This window comes from Ostrea edulis, chromosome 9 (genome assembly GCF_947568905.1).
Source record: "Ostrea edulis chromosome 9, xbOstEdul1.1, whole genome shotgun sequence".
Classification (NCBI taxonomy): domain Eukaryota; kingdom Metazoa; phylum Mollusca; class Bivalvia; order Ostreida; family Ostreidae; genus Ostrea; species Ostrea edulis.
The window spans coordinates 57,231,494-57,245,774 of NC_079172.1; the positions used below are offsets into that span (position 1 = coordinate 57,231,494).

The 14,281-nt window shown below is 34.0% G+C and overlaps 2 protein-coding genes across 4 annotated transcripts in view; both read left to right on the plus strand.

Moving 5' to 3' along the window:
• Positions 1-14,281, plus strand: part of LOC125658925 (G-protein coupled receptor dmsr-1-like) — a 188,095-nt gene that overhangs the window by 44,303 nt on the left and 129,511 nt on the right. For 2 of the 3 annotated variants that reach the window (XM_056149686.1, XM_056149685.1), the window contains exons 2-3: positions 1,514-1,602; positions 1,729-1,822. The gene's annotated coding sequence lies outside the window, so the exon portion shown is untranslated. The remainder of the gene's footprint in view (positions 1-1,513; positions 1,603-1,728; positions 1,823-14,281) is intronic. The other variant, XM_048890383.2, reaches the window with a different exon arrangement.
• On the plus strand, positions 10,893-13,639 carry LOC130050234 (ATP-dependent DNA helicase Q1-like). The gene is made up of 2 exons (XM_056149687.1): positions 10,893-11,055; positions 12,561-13,639. Exon 2 carries the CDS (start codon positions 12,781-12,783, stop codon positions 13,327-13,329), a length of 549 nt encoding a protein of 182 aa, XP_056005662.1. The 5' UTR covers positions 10,893-11,055; positions 12,561-12,780; the 3' UTR covers positions 13,330-13,639.

Below are 14,281 nucleotides of genomic sequence, written 5' to 3' on the forward strand. Positions count from 1 at the left end.
GTATTCTCGCGAGATTATACTTACTTGGGTGAAACGTCACCAATAGATAATATGTATCCAGGTTTCACTAGTTTGTCTTGAAAAGCCTTCGTTTTTTAACTGTCTCCTGCGATATAACATGCTACTAGCCTCAACTGTCCTTGTAACGGATGACAGTTTGTCGTTCCTTGAATGAATAGTATTTTCTTTTTGTGTTGAAGAATCAACGGAAAATCTATAGAAAGTTCTTGAAGTCCTGCATACCTGGCCTCGAGACCATAAACTGAGAATAGACTTAAGTCTAAATTTTAAATCCAGCTAACTTTTGAAATAATTTTAAAAAACAAATAAAATTTTCAGTAATTGTTTGCATTCGAATTTTATTATAACCGTGCAGTTTTTTTTAAACATGTGCTAAATAAATATTAAGATAAAAGTAATCAAAATTTTGACTTAAGTCTATTCTCAGTTTATGGTCTTGGGGCCAGATCTGTGTTGGCCTTCCATAAAGGAACAATCATCAGACAGTCTGAATGATCCTCTCTTTTCTTCTGTACACATCTACTGATCGACGAAAATGGTGGCAACAAATATTTATTTGACCATGACATACTAAATGCATCAGTACAAACTGCATCTGGATCAGGTTTCCATGATGCATACATGTCTAACTGCTTATGTAACCGAGAGCAAAAAGATCTATCCCTGGTTCTCCAAATTTGAGTACTAAAATAAGAAATATTTTCTTATCTAACATCTATTCAATATTCTCATTAAACCTTCTTGATTCAATATCTGCCACAATTTCTTTCCCAGGTACATGTACTGCAGAAATCCAAATATATCTATCACAACAAAACTGCCATATTTGTTTACTCAAATCATTCATTTCCTCTGATTTTATTCATCCCATGTTGTTTAAATATGCTATTGCCGATGTATTATCAGAGCGAATTCTTAAATGCATTTTTGTCAACAACTTACACGACTTTATGGCTAAATAAATTGCCCTTAATTCTATATAATTGATATGATGCAACTTTTCTTCATTTGTCCATCTACCGACAATATTTTCATCATTTTTGATTGCTCTCCAACCTTCGATAGATGCATCTCTTGTGATAGACATTTTGGGACTACGCCTATTGATGATTCTCTTTTGTGACACAATATGTAAAATCCACCAGTGTAAATTTTCTCTGATCTCAATATTTACTTTAATTTGACCGTCAAAATTTCCTTTATGCATCTTCAAAGCCTAATTTTTTTCTTTTTCTAACTGTCTATAATGTAACGGCCCCAAATCAACAGCATTAAATGATGACACAAATGATCCAATCAAACTACATGTAGCTAAACATCTAACCGACATGAATTCTCGCTCCTTAAATTTTGACAGTTCTCCTTTAATAATAGGGTTACTGTCATAGCAATAGTGTCAATGATATTTCCAAGAAACACAATGGCATGACTAGGTTCAAACACGGATTTTTTGCTATTAATAATAAACCCTAGTTTTCCTTTACATTTGCAGAACATTCTTCCTTAGAATCATCAACCAAGAGAGAATCATCAATATATGCAGTACTATGAAACCCCATTTGAAGCAGAGTCGAAAAACAGGTTTCATAATTTTTGTAAATATTCGTGGTGCACAAGAAATCCCCATTGGTAACCAAGTGTATTCATAAACTTTTCCTTTCCAAACAAACCGTAGAAATTTTCTATCCTTTTCTCTAATTTTTACAGGATAATAAGCATGTCTCAAATCGACTGATGCCATTAAAGAAAAAGGTCTTATCAATTTTAATGCTGCCTCAAATGGTTCCATTTTAAAATGATGGTAAGTAATAAATTTATTCAACTCTTTTAAATTCAGAATCACCCTTTATTCAAGAGATTCTTTTTTGGGGTACAGTAAAAATTGTTGAAATAAATTCACCATCATCAAGTTTGACTTCTCTAATAACCTTCATTTTCAATAATTTTTCAACTTCTTCATTTACATACCTCTCTTGAACTATGTAAAACTTTTGTTGATAAGGTATTTTTTATTGAATGGGCATTTCACTAATTAAACTCAACTGCACAATCTGTTATAATTTGCAGAATCCTCCCACTAGATGTAATATTTTGCCATTCAGTTAAAAATTCACTCAATCTACCACAAGAACTTCTTGAGCACCAGAATCATTCACATGTTTCTGTAATGTAATGCATCCAGATAAATTCACCTTCTCAGATTCATTTATGATTGATTGATTGATTGAATATTGTTTAACGTCCCGCTGGAAAAAATTTCACTCATATGGAGACTTCACCATTTTATGTCTGCTGAGGCTTGTCTTGAAGGTATTTGAAGAACCATAGTTTTGGCATAATGAGGAATTTTTCCTCTAGGAATAAATCCACATCTTCTACCTCTATAAGCAGTGTTTCCTCGTGATGTACATGTACCTCTACTTCTCATATAACGACCCCTAGAATCTCCTCCATAAGGTCGAGTAATTCGTTTACCAACTTTATTGATATCCTGAATTTCTTTTACACTTTTTGGCACATCATCTCCATACAAAAAATCAGTGTACGGTATAGATAAAGAACTCAAATGATGATATTCAAAACTCAAATCACTTCGATGATTTTCCTTTCGCTTCACGTTTGTTAATTTGTTGTATTGAGCCAAAAGTCCGGCAGCATCCAGACCAAAAATCAATACATTTCTGAATATCATCTTTGTTCTCTTCAGTTCTTTTCATTTTGTCTGAAGTGTCTACAAAATTTACAACACAACATGCTGCCTTGATCACAGCGTTCTGATGTTGTAAACAACTGCCATAAGATCTAGTAGTTGGGCTGAGTAGATCTCAGATCAGTTGATTTATACGAGTTTTTGTTAAAGCATAACCCTTTTCAGGTCTATTAATGTTCTTCAGTAATTCCTGAAAATTTTCATTTGAAATCCCCTCTCGAAAAAGAGAATTCACCATTGTAGCCAAATCCTCACCAACTTTATCACTTACCGTTTCATTGACTTTGAAATTCTTGGCAAAACACTATCAGTATCACATTTTGCTGTCTTATTTGGCGGCTTCTCGGTATTATTGGAATTTGAGGCACCGGTATTATTGTTCTTATCTGTACATGTATCATTAAGTGGAATTTCCTCTACATCGTAAAGGTAATCATCAGAATAATCTTCTGTGTAATTGTGCAATTCATCTAAAGATGTACGAAACGTTCTTACGTCATATCTCTGACTTTTTTGTTCTTGTTGAATACTAATAAGAATGTTCATTATATCATCTATGCCTGGACGATTACCGGTCACACCGGCACCAACTTTAGGCGACGGTGAATGCTCAACACTAGAACTTGTAGTGGGATTCGTTATGGCCTCGCCAATAACATCTTTATCACACTCTGTAGCTGATCTCTTACTATTCCCACAAGACGTCTTACCCGTTACCTTGCGTCCATCGTCTTTATCAGTCGCCTTGCCTCGTTTGACCATTGCGTCTGCCGGGTTACAGGAATAACCACAATACCTGGCAAAAACTGTTATACCCCCTCCCCCATACACTGTACTCAACACTGCGAAACAATACGCACGGATTCCTATTAGATGGGTTCATAAATGGTTATATTTAAAAAACAAAACAATTGCAAACTGAATTGGTACCATTACCGTTACAGCCAATGATAGAGAAATCTGATACATCCGGACGCCATTGCCGGCGCCATAGCTTGGACGTATTATAAGGTATACCACGCCCGATTAAATTAAAGACGATATATTAAGTTAGGTACCTGATCCCACTTCTGGTGTGTCCAGGGATCTGTGTTTGCCCTACTATCTATTTTGTATTGCTTATAGGAGTTATGAGATTACTGTTCGTTATCTTTACCTTTCATTAATATCTCTTAAATGTTGGTTCTTTTATTTAAAATAATAATAGTTTTTATGTATGTATATATTGCTCTGAATTATGGGGAATATTGATTTATAGAGTTTATGAGTTACATGTATCATTAACTTGAATTTCCTCTACATCACAGGCAGCACAGCATATGTTTTGTATATACATGTATATAATCTTGCTATGTCCAACGATGAAAATTTCATGCCATCTCATGAAGGCTATAATGTTGATCCCTTTATTGATGTATGGATCAGAAATTAAACTTGAGATGGCTGAACTATAAAGTGTGAATTTTAAGTGACTGTTTAAAGAAAAACAAGATAAGTATAGAAACTACATAACTTTGTGGTATATTTATTATGCTACTGGTGAAGATTTTTCTGTACATAAACACACACATATACAAAAATACATACACCCACACATTAGTATAAATAAGGACGTTAGCCATAAGGAAAACATGAACTTGAAGTTTATTTAAACAGTCATAGTTTCCATATGTTTCCAGCTCTAGCCACATGGAGGCCTCCTTTCTGTAGATCCATAATTTCTTTTCTTTTTTGAAATGAAGAAATTAAAGCCAAAGGATCAAAACCATAAAGAAGGCAAGAGACTAATAGAATCCTTCATTAGTACGAGTGTGGGATAGCGAATCTTGCTCCAGGGGTGGAATTTCCCTATCCCACACGAGTAAATAATGAAGGATCATTTTTCTCACATTTGAGAAAATTCTAAATTATCAAAATCCTTATTTGAACTTCGATACAAAACCTAAATTAGATAGGCAGAAAGAGCATACCCCAAAAATGGTTTACACTGTAAGTGTAAACTAAAAAACCCAAGGTTGTCCAACAGAAAGCTATATACATTAAAGATAACAATGCAAAATATTTTTACTTCACCGTGTAACGTAAATCTTCATCCTATAACGTAAATCATAGAAAATATATGACGTCACAATCAAATGACGTCGCAGCAGTGTGAGACAGAAAAATTTCACATGGCTGTCTCACATGGGTAAAGTCGATGTCAAACTGGTGATAATGTGAGAACATTTTTAGAGCACTTAAAAAAAAAATCTTTAGTTTTACATTTACAAACAAGAATTTCATTTTTAATTTTTGCTTGTGTTAATAAAAAATATTTTTAAAGCCAAAGGATCAAAGCCATAAAGAATGCAAGAGACAAAAATTAAAGCACTTTAAAAAATCTGTAGTTTTACATTTACAAACAAGAATTTCATTTTTATTTTTTGCTTATGTTCAATAGAAATGTTAAATTTAAATCCAAAGGACCAAAAAACATTACAAAAATTCACTGTAAAAAAAACTTTCATTTTTTTTTTTTAGATGAAACAATTAAATATTTTAGGGCCTAGACCACGAACAAAAAAGATAGGAATATAAACACTTTAATACAATAAGAAAATGTTTTAACAGACATAATAATAAGTGCATATATCTTTAAAAAAAAAATTCATACAAAAATCACTAAGATTATATTTCATTACTATATCCTCTTGTTCGGAAAATAAGAATGCGAAAAGACCATAACAAAAAGGAAATAAATAAATTTATCACGCCTTAGACAAAATTGTTGAAATCTAATTGGTCAGATTTTGGTCACATGACGCCGTGAAAAAAAACCGTATCATGCGAGAAAAATCCGTATTGAGCGAGTAATTTATTGTCGGGTTCGACTTGCAGCCGTAAAAAAATTGGCGAAGCGCTAAGTTGTATGATATAGACCCCCACATATACAGTTAGAGGTCTTCGACGTGATAAATTCGTTACACAGTTAGTTAGTGACCTGATACGGAAAAATACATGATGTGAAAAGAAAACCCGTATCGGGGCCTCGTATCGAAAACCCGTATCGAAGCCTCGCCGATACGAGTTTTCTTTTCACACCATGTATTTTTCCGTATCAGGTCACTGTGTTACTAATAATACAGAATTTTAAAAGACGGTGAGATTCATAATTGGAAAAAAAAAATATTTTTAACATTATATTAACATAAAAAAATACTTAAGCTAGAGGACATAACATACAAACATTAAAATTACAAAAATGTACTTGGGTAAGTAATAAGCCTACAAAATAACCGTACTCTCTAAGTTCTAACCTACACAAGATCAAGCTAATACACACCCGTCTGGCGGGGGAGGAATAAGCCTGAAAGTAACGTTACTCTAATTTCTAAGCCTGAAAGGGTCAGGAAATGTAAATTGATCTATTGTGATTTAGGTTTTTTTTAAAGTTTGTAGTCCTGTCCACTATTTTACGTTTGGTTTGTCCTATCTTTTTTTCTAATGTTTTTGGTCTAAGTATATTCGTTGTCCCGTTTGTGGAAGTTATTATACGTTTGTCTTGGGAAATATGGTGTTGAAATCTCTTGTACAGTCTATTTCGTTCATCATTTGTCTTGGTTACCCATACCGACAAAATAGTTGTACATTTCCTCCAATTTAAACTGTCCTACCCCTACTAGTGATTTCCTAAGGTCTTTGAATTGAGACTCTATCAGATTTATCAGAAAGTTTATAAGATCCAGCAGTGGTCTTGATTTCCAATCAATTGCTTGTTTCAAAACATGCTTTAATGATTCAGAATTATCATTTGTCTTGAATATAATGGTGGTTTAAAAGTGGTAAATTGCTTGATGATTATAAATCCATTTCATTATAGAGCAATTCATTGAATTCATTAACTGATTTATGTATCAATATTTTTTTCTCCCCCCCCCCCTAAATAATATACAATGTACATCTGACTATATTCCATATGGCACAAAGAAAACTACATTTCTCATCAAACCATACATATCTTATGTGTACAAATAGGTCTACCAAATATGGAGGTTTCTAATGTGAATGTAGGGTTTCACTAAATAGGTCTTGTGTCAGTAAATATGTATACCCAATGGAGTGTCTGCACAGGCTACTGTGACAGGAAATGGGGGTCTTGTGTTGGTAGTTGTGTATCCACAATTGGGTGTCTACACAGATCCAAGTTATATTGTTTACTTTCAATAATTAACGGAGTTTCTTGTGAACAAAAATATGACAGATGAAATCATTGACTTCTCAGCGTTAAATGTACATATACGAGTCAACTTTTATTAATATTAAATCATTTCCATAAACTTTATAAAAGTTCACACCATTAACAGCACAACTATTTGCAGTTTATAGTATCAGTGCATCCTGTACGTATGTTATGACTGTAAGAACACCATACTCGAGGTTTCTGTTTCGCTTTTAAAAAGGATTTTAAAAGGAAATGCTACAGGTTGATGTTAAAGTTTCGTTAGTCATACTTCTGCAATTGTTGGTGATAATGTTAAATATATCCTAAAGCTGGCTTGTTTCTTTAATTCCTCAGGAGTGTAATCTAAATTACATTATACAGATCACCTATATTAGTACGAACGATCTCCATTAATTCTACCTTAAGCTGAACTTTATACTTTGATGCATTTTTTTTTTATCTTTGAGCAGTTACTTACAATTTACATCTTATAGTTCTGCCATCTCATGCTTAAAGACAATAGGTTTTCATGACTGATCCATACACAAATAAAGGGATCAGCATTATGACCTTCATGAGGTGGTATGAAATTCTCATCGTTGGATATATCAGGATTTTGAATACCGCATATTGTTGTTATAAGGTTACAACGCCCGTATTTGCCAATATTACACAAAATACTGTTGTTAACAGATAAATGCACAAAATCCATTGATAAAAATATTAATACAAATAGTGCGAAGCCAACTGCTTGATGAAATGCGATTGAAAGGACATACAGAGGTGGAGTTAAAGGATATATTCAAAGTGTGTTTTAAAGTATCTACCAACTCTTCTATCCAGTGGTTACAGTATATAAAATAGTGCCTGTTAAACAATAATTCAGTTTACAATTCTTTTTTAATATAACCATTTATGAACCCATCTAATAGCAATTCGTGGGTATCGTTTCGCAGTGTTGGGTATTGTGTATTTTTAGTGGGTATAGCGGGTTTTGTGGTTATTCCTAGCACTGGCGTCCGCCATATTTACACGGGAATTTATCAATAAGCAAAACCTCAATCGTAACTACTCGACTATTTCCGTAACTGCAAACCGGTTACGGAAAAGGACGAGTGAGTGATCCGATTGGCAAAACCTATGTCGCTTATATCATGTAAAGTACATAAATGGTGAGAACCCAATATATTATTGTTACCTCGTAGCAATAACTTATCCCCTTATAAGGTAGCGATTAGGACCACGTCCACAAACTGCTTAGGACAACAACACACTGATTTGGACATGCGCAACGCACATCTCATATGATCCCGGAAGTGGTATGACGTAACAGAATTATATGTCTTTACTGTTTTGTTTAATAAATTTATTGCGTCAATGAACTTTGGACAACTACGGAATTATACACAAATAGTCAACTCTTGATGAATGTTTATTAACAGTAATTGATTCACTTATTCCAATACCGATCCATTTTCATTAATCTATGAGTGAATGGACAAGTGTTTGTTTTAATCTGGGCCTTTTAACAATATTTCCAACCAGACTAAAAACTCACTCATTACGGACAGAAGAGATAGGAATCCCAAAATACATCCATGCTAAAATTGATAATGTATGGGTCATTGGGTCAAATGCTGTCTGACATGTTTCATAACGATAGTTACGCAGTTCTTGCACACTGATTTTGACTACGGATAACTCCGTTTACCTGATCAAGATATAGGGCGTACGGCGGGTGTGACCGGTAGACAGAGGATGATCACTCCTCCTAGGCACCTGATCCCACCTCTCGTTAGTCCGAAATATCTGACGTTTTCCTGGCTTTTTTAATGATTTTGATATTTACTGTGCCAGGATAACGTCAGAACCGGCGCCATTACGTAAACTGGATATTTCGCCGCCTTCAGTTGGAGGAGGCATTCTCGGACCGATTTAAAATACTTGCGATCCGTATTCAATGTTAAACTCTCAACTAATAAATAAAACGATGCTTCTTGTACTTACTAATATCGATTTTATGGGTTCTTTCATCACATAAACAGTCTCTTGCAAACATTTAAAAAAAACTATCGAGCTTTGTTTTGATTTCGTGCATTTTGAAATCTCGCGAGACTTTAGGGTGTTTCCAAGTGCACATCTAAAAATAAATAAAAAGGTCATGGCTGCTGCAGCAGATAGAATTTTGCGGGATAAAGGTTACGATTTTGGTATTCGAGAAGATCAGCTGAAAATTATATCAAGCATTTTAGAGTCAAAGGACACATTTGCCATATTTCCCACAGGTTTTGGAAAAAGTTTGACTTATGTCTTACCACCCCTCATATTAAATGAGGTAGCCTAAATGAATTCATTGCTGGAAATGTGTTGAGTAAATTAACCAACCGATACAAGTATTTTTTCCCCATGCAATCAGTTATTCATCAGTCTATTTTAATTTTACAAAAATTAAGGGTAGATCTATGCCAATATTTGACAAAAGGGGGGGGGGGGACAATACCCTTGTAGGACAAAATCTAGATATATACATTTCAACAGGTATTTGAATTTTAACCAATAAATAGTAAAACTCTCAAACTCTCTCTAGGCTATATATATACATGGTTTTTTCTTCTTTCTTTTTTCTCTTTATCGATTAAAATTCAGATACCTGTGACATTTTCAAGATAACCAGTGGGGACAAATTAATTTTCTCTTCCCTGGGAAAGATAAAAAACTAAATAAGTAAATCAATTCTATGAAAGGGGGGGGGGTATTCTTGTTGCATGGGGATATACTCTAGATCTATATTTCCACAGGTGTTTGAATTTTAACCAATGAATAGTAAAATGAAACTCTCTCTCTCTCTCTCTATATATATATATATATATAAATACATGGTTTTTTCTATTTATTGATTAAAATTCAGATACATGTGCCATTTCCAAGATAACCAGTGGGGACAAATTAATTTTCTCTTCCCTGAGAAAGATATTAAAAAAAAGCTAAATAAGTAAATCCATTCTATGAAAGGGGGGAGGGTATTCTTGGTACATGGGGACACATGATTTATTTAGAACCATTTCAATGACAGATATTCAAATCTGCAAACCCTTTCAGAATTAAATGACAGCCCCCTAGGGCCTTAATATGTTAGTTGTACTTAAATAAATAAATAAGTATATATATATTATAGACACAACCAGACTTTCATAACTTTTCCCTGGTGATAAGCCCTTTGACTTCATTAATTGAGGATCAGGTACAAAACCTGAATGAGCACAATATAAAAGGAACTCCCATATATGGAAACTCTACACCAATGCATATGACAGGTACAATTATTTACAAAAAAGCTGGGTCATGCAAAAAAGTGAATGGATAAATTTTTAATATGATTTCCATTCTTGGTATCAATCATATGATAAACTCTTTCTACAATAAATATTCAAGACCTTCAATGGTAAATTACTAAATAAACCATAGTAGAGTGTTGATGAACAATTTTATTATATACAGATATTAAAGGTAAAAGTGTAGTTGTTCTGGCCAACCCTGAAGCTGTTTTGTCAAAGAAATGGCGATCCATTATTTTGAAAGAAAGAGAGCACATCTGCATGGTTGCATATGATGAAGCCCATTGTATATATGCATGGTAAATACCACTCCTAACTCCCACCCTCCATCTGAAAGAGGGGGATTCATTACTGCCATATAATATAGCACATCAAATAAATTGTGATATGCATTCATCAATATGCGATACTATGTCTGGTATAAATTGGGATTCCAAATCAACATTGTAACCGAAACTATTTATCATGATTTGTCTAGATGAGCTAAATTTTAAAAACAAAACCAATTTCAAAAGTGAAATGTAATGAGAATCATGTTAGCTACCATTAATTTAGTAGTATAAAATATTGCAATAAATTTTGGTGATATTCAGACACACAAAGTAATTTGTAAAATTCAGGGGATTAGACTTCAGAGAGGAGTATAGCAAGGTTGGTTTGCTTCAGAGCATTATCGAGGCCCCAGTTCTTGCTCTATCTGCCACTGTAAATAAAGACGTTAAGGGAGACATTGACAGGGTACTGGGACTTTCCAGTAATGCTGTAGTGATAGCTACTTTGCCTGACAGGTATAATATCCATCACACATACATTTGTACCGAGATATACATACATACATACATATATGCATAGCTACTTGCATTAGTACTGAGACATACATACAAACATTTATACTGAGATATACATACATTTATACTGAGACATACATACATACATTTATACCACAGGCAATTGCATCGCTTGGGGTCGAATTTACTATATAAAGAGTAAAGGTATAGAACTCTAAATATAGGGCCCAACTTAGCCGATGTAAAAACAATAAATTAATTGATATAAAATTCTACTTTGTATTTTATTTTATTCATACATAATCAATCTACATTACTACTAAAGTTCATCCCGAAATTCCGTATGCTTCCCAAGATATGCAGAAATGAACTCGGAAAAATGTCTATTATTTTTTGGTTGACTTTTAGCTGGGCCCTGACACTATACGACTACACAGAGTGTTTGAGCATTGCAACAAGCTATCAAATAGAATGTGCAGCATAAAATATCATTTCTAAAATGAATTTCTTACCCCAATTCATAAAATGAAGTCCGTAATAGCTCCAAGTGACTGAAAATTTTAAACCGTTTCTACTTTCATTTAACACAGTCATTTTCATCGGTGCCACTAACTACCCACATTGACATCATTATTATCAATCGTCAAACACCTGTGATAATGTGATTTAGATAAAAATAGACATAATAAGACATTTGTATATTTATAAAGACTTGTTATTAGCATAATTTATGTACTATAATGAATCAATATTGATAAATATTAGTATTTGAGTCTCTAAATCGTTATGGGTCCTTCCATCTCTTTTGGGTAATTAGTCATAACTACCGTTCATGGTGGGGATTGTGAAAATATAGACGGTTTAAAAATTTTCAGTCACTTGGAGCTATTACGGACTTCATTTTATGAATTGGGGTAAGAAATTCATTTTAGAAATGATATTTTATGCTGCACATTCTATTTGATAGCTTGTTGCAATGCTCAAACACTCTGAGTAGTCGTATAGTGTCAGGGCCCAGCTAAAACTCAACCAAAAAATAATAGGCATTTTTCCGAGTTCATTTCTGCATATCTTGGGAAGTATACGGAATTTCGGGATGAACTTTGGTAGTAATGTAGATTGATTATGTATGACTAAAATAAAATACAAAGTAGAATTTTATATCAATTAATTTATTGTTTTTACATCGGCTAAGTTGGGTACCCTATATTTAGAGTTCTATACCTTTACTCTTTATATAGTGAATTCGACCCCAAGCGATGCAATTGCCTGTGATTTATACTGATATATTTATAATGAGACATACATTTATACTGAGACATACATACATTTATACTGAGACACATACATACATTTATACTGAGATATACATACATATTACATACATTCGTACTGAGACAAACATACATACATAAGTTATGTTTTTAAACAAATGAAACAGAAAGCACTCCTGCAGTGACATTGATCCTGGTCCTAATTTTTCCTTTCAAATAACCCTATTTCAGACCCAACATTTTGATTGACATACGTAAGTCTAATGAAAAATTTGAAGAGGAGCTTCAATGGGTACAAGAAGCAATAAACAAATATGGGAAAGTTTGTAAGAAAATAATAATTTATGTTAATTCCATATCAGCCTGCGAAGGGATATACATATGGCTGCATTCTACTCTCTGTGAGAATACATACAGTGATGATGTTTCTATCAAAAACCGACTGATAGAAATGTATCATGCCAGCACCGATTCAGAGTCCAAGGCAAGGACTATGGAATCCTTTCGCAAGCCAGAAGGAACAGTCAGGGTGTTGATTGCAACAGTAGCCTGTGGGATGGGCCTGGACATCCCAGATGTTGCAATGTGTGTGCTGTGGGGGTTGCCACCATCCATGATGCAGATGTGGCAGGAAATTGGGCGATGTGGACGTGATGGAAGAAACAGCTTTGCAATCTGTTATGCTTTTCCTCGAAGCATCTCCATGCCCTGCCAGAAGTGCCGGAAAAACAAAAACCACAAATGTTCTTGTGAGGCAAGACAGCATTTGAGGGACTTGACAAGCACTAAGGAATGTTATAGAGCACACTGCCTGGAAGCCTTCAAATTAGAAAAACTCAATACAAACAGTGATGCAAACAAAATCAGGAACACATGTACTTCCTGTGAAAGTATATGTAGTTGTTACAAGTGCAAATGTTGCACAAATTGCTCAGAGAAATGTTCATGCCCCAGTAAAATAACAAAACAAGATGTTGTGACAAAATTTCTTCAGTATTAAAGTGATTTCCTTTAAATAAAATCTTTGTTGATAATTAACTGGATCTACTGAATATGTATTCCTTTAACAATAGAATTATTATAGGTTATAGACTTTGTATGGGAAAATATGACGACCGAGTTTTTGGCGCGTAGACGGACCGAGCTTGCGAGGTCCGTCCGCGACAAAAAACGAGGTCGTCATATTTTCCCATACAAAGTTTATAACCTTTTTATTATATACTTTCAATTTCATTTAGAAACTAATAATAATTCTATTTTAACAATTTCTTTATTGGTTTAACTGAGTAAAAGATGAAAAACACGAAAAATTTGAAAATTAACGGCGTAGTGTATTGATTGTGACGTAATGTTTGCGGGCCGGAATGTTTCCGGGCATATATCGTGTGATATTTGCCCGCAAACTTTTAAAGAAAAAAGAAGAGATGAAATTGAAAGTATATAATAATCACATATACATCAACTCTTACCTCAATACTGCATCATCTGCAGTCGCCTTTTGTTTGCCATCTTCTTTCGCAATTTGTGTATTCTGTCCCTTATACCCTTGGGATGAGAGACAGAAGAAGTTGCAGAGAAGGACCCGAAACCTTTGAATGATCTCCCTTTTTCCTCCTTAAAAAGGGAGATTGGTTCCAGCAATTCTACTGGTACCAGCAATTCTACTAACTTAAGCACATCTCCAGAGTCATCTGGGCTTGAACTCCTTCTGGTGTAGGAGTGAACTGAGGAGCAGACTATTTGATCATGGTACAATCTGGACAGAACTTTTCTGTAATTATGAACAAAAGTATTTACAATCAAACAACTTTTATGCTATAATTCTGTGCATGAGCATTCACCTTAATTCAGTTATTTAAAGAAGAGGCCCTTGGGCCACATCGCTCACCTGAGTCACCTTGGGTCATATTTAAAGATTTTTCCTATATATTCGCATGTAAATCTTTGATCCC